Source organism: Vitis riparia, chromosome 18, assembly GCF_004353265.1.
Source record: "Vitis riparia cultivar Riparia Gloire de Montpellier isolate 1030 chromosome 18, EGFV_Vit.rip_1.0, whole genome shotgun sequence".
NCBI lineage: Eukaryota > Viridiplantae > Streptophyta > Magnoliopsida > Vitales > Vitaceae > Vitis > Vitis riparia.
Genome location: NC_048448.1, coordinates 9,491,637 through 9,497,717, shown reverse-complemented (window position 1 = coordinate 9,497,717; position 6,081 = coordinate 9,491,637). Strand labels below are relative to the sequence as shown.

The 6,081-nt window shown below is 36.5% G+C and overlaps 1 protein-coding gene across 1 annotated transcript; it reads left to right on the top strand.

Annotated features, from left to right (window-relative positions):
- The first annotated feature begins 217 nt into the window (after positions 1–217).
- Positions 218–2,433, top strand: LOC117906165 (patatin-like protein 2). Its single transcript, XM_034819126.1, has 7 exons — positions 218–427; positions 576–760; positions 885–1,074; positions 1,201–1,362; positions 1,450–1,752; positions 1,923–2,095; positions 2,185–2,433. The coding sequence occupies exons 1-7, from the start codon at positions 293–295 to the stop codon at positions 2,276–2,278; spliced, it is 1,242 nt and encodes a 413-aa protein (XP_034675017.1). The 5' UTR covers positions 218–292; the 3' UTR covers positions 2,279–2,433.
- Positions 2,434–6,081: the final 3,648 nt, after the last annotated feature.

Below are 6,081 nucleotides of genomic sequence, written 5' to 3'. Positions count from 1 at the left end.
CATTTGGCTAGCTTCTATGAAGCAAGAAGATACTGTTTGCTTGTGGACTTTTCTACTTATCCCGAATGATGAATCCCGGGTCCAACTTGAACCAGGTCCATTTTGAAAAGTATGGGCAAGAAAAATGAGGGATATATGCTAAGGAGTCTATAAATACTCCTGCCTAGTTATCAAAGAGAACTCCAAGTCTCTCTACATTTCTAAGTCTCCTGCAGAAACTTCAATTCTATTCTAAGTCTCTCATTTTCTCTCCTCTATCACTCAAGTTCATACCTCCATCACTCCATCCCTAATGGGAGAAGGACCAAAATCACCCCTACAGCCTCCAACTTATGGAAACCTAATCACCATTCTCAGCATCGATGGAGGTGGAATAAGAGGGCTTATCCCAGGAACAGTCCTTGGCTTCCTCGAGTCGGAGCTTCAGGTAGGAAATATAAGGTTTTACATGATAATAACAAAATATGGCTTTTCCATTTGCCTTTTAAAATTAGCATATTCCTAATCTGAAACCTATATCCTATATTGGATATATTTTATACGTACTAACACTAGATTGTTTGGCCATGGTGCAGAAGCTGGATGGTGAAGACGCGAGAATTTCAGATTATTTTGATGTGATTGCAGGAACAAGCACCGGTGGCCTCGTGACTGCCATGCTAACTACTCCCAATGAAAACACTGGCCGACCCTTGTTTTCTGCCAAAGATATCAAGGACTTCTACCTTGATCACTGCCCTAAGATCTTCCCACAGCACAGGTAACAAATATATCATGATGAACATCTTGATTAAGATGACAGGATGCTAGTATTTATGTATATAAAATTAACTAGACTTCAATATCTTTTGTAGTTATTAACATGATCTTTCTTTTAAATGCAGTCATGATCCAATTCCTCATGTTACAAAGGTAGTTACAGCCTTATCAGGACCAAAATATGATGGGAAGTATCTGCACAACCTTGTTAAAGAAAAACTAGGTGAAACACGATTACACCAGACCCTTACTAATGTTGTTATCCCAACATTTGACATCAAGCGCCTTCAGCCAACAATATTTTCCACTTATCAGGTTCATCTTCTTTCCACAATTTCATTTCCTTCTAATCCTAACTACGAAAATTAAGAGATTGTAATGAATGAAGGGAGCTATAATAACTTTCATATTAATACTATATGCTTGATTTCCCTGCTCTAGGCGAAGAGCAGACCAAGCTTAGATGCCTTACTGTCAGATATATGTATTGGAACCTCAGCAGCACCCACTTATCTTCCAGCTCATTATTTCGAAACCAAAGACCCTGCCGGGAGAGTTAGAGAATTCAACCTCATTGATGGTGGTGTAGCTGCAAATAATCCGGTACTCATTAACTTTGAAATTGCATCTTAGACTTCCCAGTTTTATTTTTCTTTTCACAATTCAATTAATTATTGATTCTTGTTTCAGACTTTGGTTGCTATTGGGGAAGTGACCAAGGAGATCATCCGGGGTAGTCCTGATTTCTTTCCTATAAAGCCAATGGACTATGGCCGGTTTCTAGTAATATCCTTGGGAACTGGGTCATCAAAAGCCGAAGAAAAATACAATGCTGATGAAGCAGCCAAGTGGGGTGTGTTGGGATGGTTGAGCAGTGGTGGTTCCACCCCCTTAGTGAAAGTGTTTACCCAAGCAAGCGGAGATATGATCGACTTACACCTTTCAGAGGTTTTTCAAGCCCTTCACTCGGAAAAAAGCTATCTTCGGATACAGGTACAGCTTTGCTGCTTGTGGTTTCATAAACTTACCGTCGCTTACAAAGTCAAATTTCTTATTTAAATTTGGTCTTCTTCATAATTTCCTCAGTCCTAAAAATATCTGAAAGTCAATTGCTTCTTCTGTTCCTTGTCTACCACTGATACTGACACAAAGGGTAAATACAGGATGATACATTGAGTGGTATAACATCATCAGTCGACATAGCCACAAAGGAAAATTTGGATGATCTTGTGAAAATTGGTGAGGAGTTGTTAAAGAAAAGGGTCTCAAGGGTTAACCTGGATACAGGTATCTTTGAGCCTTCAAATCACGAGACCAATGAGGAGGCTCTCACAAGGTATCTAACTATTTTAAGAGTTTTATTCTAGAGCTTTCTTAGTTAATTAACTAATCATATAATAATAAAAAATCCTTCTAATTTTTCAGTTTTGCAAGACTACTCTCCCAAGAGAAGCAACGTAGAGATACTAGGTCACCACATGGACATGCTGCCGCTTCTAAAGGATTGGTCGTTGTCTGATATGAATAATTCCTACTGTTGTAATGAATTTCTAGTTAAGTTGGAGTCCCGTTTCTGAATGTCTGCCTTTTAATTCACTATTCTTATTGTAAAAATAAATCCCAAATGGGATATTTCTAGTATTAAGATATTGAAAGTCCATAGATTCCACTGAATTTCTTCTATGGTTCTGATTTTGTGCGTGCGTCTATGCAATTCAAATTCATTGTGATTTAGTGCGACCTCTATTTCTCACAACATTTTAAGGACAAGATTGAATGATTTCTATTATTTTCTTGAATAAGTTCTATTTTTGTATCAACCTAAATTATGGGAATGGCAATTAATTAGAATGGACTAGAAATAATACTTATCCTTTATAAATCTACAAGAGACACTGAGATGGGTTGAAACATATATATATATATATATATATGATAATTAGGGTAACACAGAACTTCCCAGAAATAAGATGAGAACAAATAGATGGATAGAATCTAAAAGAGAATCCTTGTTGTCTCTCTTCAGTCATAGGAGCTTTCAGTAGCTTCTCTTGGGTAGGATGGGAAGATATGTTGCATTGAGGTCTGATTAAAAACTGGTCTACCTGAATTAACTTTATTTCAAAACTACAAGCATGAGAAAACAAATTATTAATTTAGATGCAAGGATAAATAGTTTTAAAGGACAACAGCGACACAAACACAAAAATATTATCTTGGTTCCCTAATGGTCCAGATATACATCTGATTGAGAATCACTAGGCACTGATGCAGCCTTTCTGGACCCGACACTGCCCAAGTCGATTAAAGAATATTTTTGTAAAAAATCATAATATTACCAAGGAATAAAGCATGCAAATCATTTATTGCATTATTCCAAACTTACCACCATCTTTGTTTGCCAAGTAATACAACATCATTTTCAATGAAACGACAGTACCTACCCCAATATTAAAAAAAGGTAGCAGTGTTACATAGTCAAATGTTTCTATAGTTAATAATCAAATGTTTGGTGAAAAATCTCTTTCACCATCTTGTCATCTTCATCATGTTTTTAATTTTTTTTTTTGTTTCCCTTACGTACACTCTTTCTCTAATATAGTTAATAATCAAATATTTAGCATATGTTTCATGAACAAATGAACAACATTTGTGATGAGCATTCATTTCATGAACAAATGTTCATTAATAGTGTCGTGTTGTCATGTGATCCTCATGGTTTGATTTGTCCCTTCTACACAAATACAAAGAACGATTTGTCCCCAGTACACACAAGAATAGAAGGATGCAAAGCAGACTGCTAGTTGTACTAATTATATATATAGAAGAGATCAACGTCGTTTCACTATCATAGAAGATCAAAATAATCATCTTGTAAGCATGAGCATTCATTTGCATGTTCATTAATTTATCTTTCTTTGGTTATTAGCCATGTAACATACAGGAAAAAAAAAAAAAGATGGAAAAAACATGGTATTATACCAGTGTTGGAATCTTCCAGCATTAGTGTGGATTAATATCAGAACGAGAACTAGCTATACTTCAAAATGTGGTATGGAAACTTCGTGGGAGCAGCCATATCTCCACATTCAAGAAGCACGCAGTTCGTTTGCAGAACACTTATGATGAAGGCCACTTTGTGTACATATAAAAAATAAAGGAATATCAGGAATTAATTGGATTTCAAGCAAGAGTTAATACCGTTTGTTCGGCAATTATAAGTAGCAGCAATGTCTAAGAGGTACGCCTTGTTGATTAAGTTCATCTCTCATTAGTTTTTCTTCACCATCTAATTAACTTGATTCACCGCCCACCTACCAATATTTTCCTTGATACTCTCTCTAATAGTACTAAATTGGGACTAAACAACGCCCCATTTTGAGTGTGTGGAAACATTCTCCAATTCAACAATATCCTATTAATGGGGCTCTGTGCTAGAAGCTGACTTCATCAGCATATCACATTACCTACTCGTCAATCATAAAGTCTTCACGCGAGAAAATTCTGTCTTCAAAAAATGTAGGAAAGTGTGGTCACAGAAACGAAATCTGGACCATGGACAATGTCAAAGAAGACCATGCATGCACTCCATGACCATCTCATGTTCGTCAAATTTTCTTGATTTTCAAATTCTCATCAGTAACCGCATTCTATAGCACTTGCCTTGCTGCTCGATTAGCCTATAAATAGATTTTGGACAATGCAATATTCCAACACAAGAGGAAGACAACTCGAGCATTGTGTCCTTTTTCTCATCCTTTTCTTACTCAAGGCCATCTTTCTTGGTGCCTCAAGCTTTTTTCCTTTTCTTCACATCTTCCTTCTATCCAAGGGTTTCTTAGTTTCTTGTAAGTTAGTGCATAGAATCCTACAATTATCATTTTTCAGATGGAGAAATCACTCTTACCTCAAATCCAGCCCCAAACTTATGGTAACATAGTCACCATTCTTAGTATTGATGGAGGTGGTATCAGGGGCATCATTCCTGCAACTATCCTTGCTTTCCTGGAATCACAACTTCAGGTATAAATTATTTAATATCATGTGGATGATCGTTTGCACATATTTCATCTCTATCTATTCTACTACATATCAAAGTAGGGTTCTTGGAGTGACTTTTCTTTAAATATAAGATAAAATAATGGATTTAGGTAACACTAACCACAAACAATACAATATTGAATATATCAGGAGCTGGATGGTGATGATGCAAGGATTACAAACTACTTCGATGTGATAGCTGGAACAAGCACAGGTGGTCTTGTGACTGCCATGCTAACTGCTCCGAATGATTAGAGACGTCCTCTATTTGCAGCCAAAGACATCAAGCCCTTTTATCTTGAGCATGGCCCTAAAATATTTCCACAAAGAAGGTAATATTTGATACTCGATTGTTCTTGCTTCTCTTTTAAAGATTGATTCATATAGATGTCAAAATACTAAAAAAAAAAAATCCACAGAAACCGATAACTTTGATCAGTTTTTTTATATTTCATTGCATCCATCTATATACTGATATATATCCTATACACGGAGTTTAACTGATTCCTAAATTGTATATGGTAACATTAACAAATACATGGTAAGCCAATAAGTCAATCTTTTCCTATATGTACAACCAATATAATTCCTAAATTGTATATGGTAACATTAACATTCCTATATGTACAACCAATATGATTCCTAAATTGTATATGGTAACAGTAACATCCCCCCTCAAATTGATGCTAGTAAGTCAACTAGCAACAATTTGCCAACAAGAAATTGATGTCGTTGTCGAGTCAAAGCTTTGGTGAAGATATCAGCCACTTGGAGATCAAAAGAGATGTGAGGAAGAGATATCACCCAACTTTCCAAGGTGTCTCGAATAGAATGACAATCAACCTCAATGTGCTTGGTACGTTCATGAAAAAGAGGATTGGTGGCAATCTGAATAGCACTAGTGTTATCAGCATGAAGAGGTGTAGAAGTAGTCTAAGGAAACCCAAGCTCCTCAAGAAGACTGCGTAGCCATACAATTTCAGAACAAGCAGTAGACATGGCATGATTCTCGGCCTCAGTAGAGGATTTAGAAACAATATCTTGTTTCTTACATCTCCAAGAAATTAAGGCATCACCTAAAACATACACCAACCCATAGTAGATCGACGTGTATCTAGACACCCAACCCAATCAGCATCACTATAGGCAACAAGTTAAAGAGAGAAGCCGATAGGAAAGAATAACCCACGAGTAGGTGAACCTCGAAGATAGCGGATGATACGCCGAACTGAAACAAGATGGAGATGTCAAGGAGAAGTCATAAACTGACTGACCTGATGA

Excerpts from the sequence above, each read along its gene's own strand:
- LOC117906165 (XM_034819126.1), top strand. The coding sequence starts at position 293 with ATGGGAGAAGGACCAAAATCACCCCTACAGCCTCCAACTTATGGAAAC. Across the intron at positions 761-884 it reads AAGATCTTCCCACAGCACAG|TCATGATCCAATTCCTCATG; the intron begins GTAACAAATATA and ends TTTTAAATGCAG. Across the intron at positions 1,363-1,449 it reads GTGTAGCTGCAAATAATCCG|ACTTTGGTTGCTATTGGGGA; the intron begins GTACTCATTAAC and ends TTCTTGTTTCAG.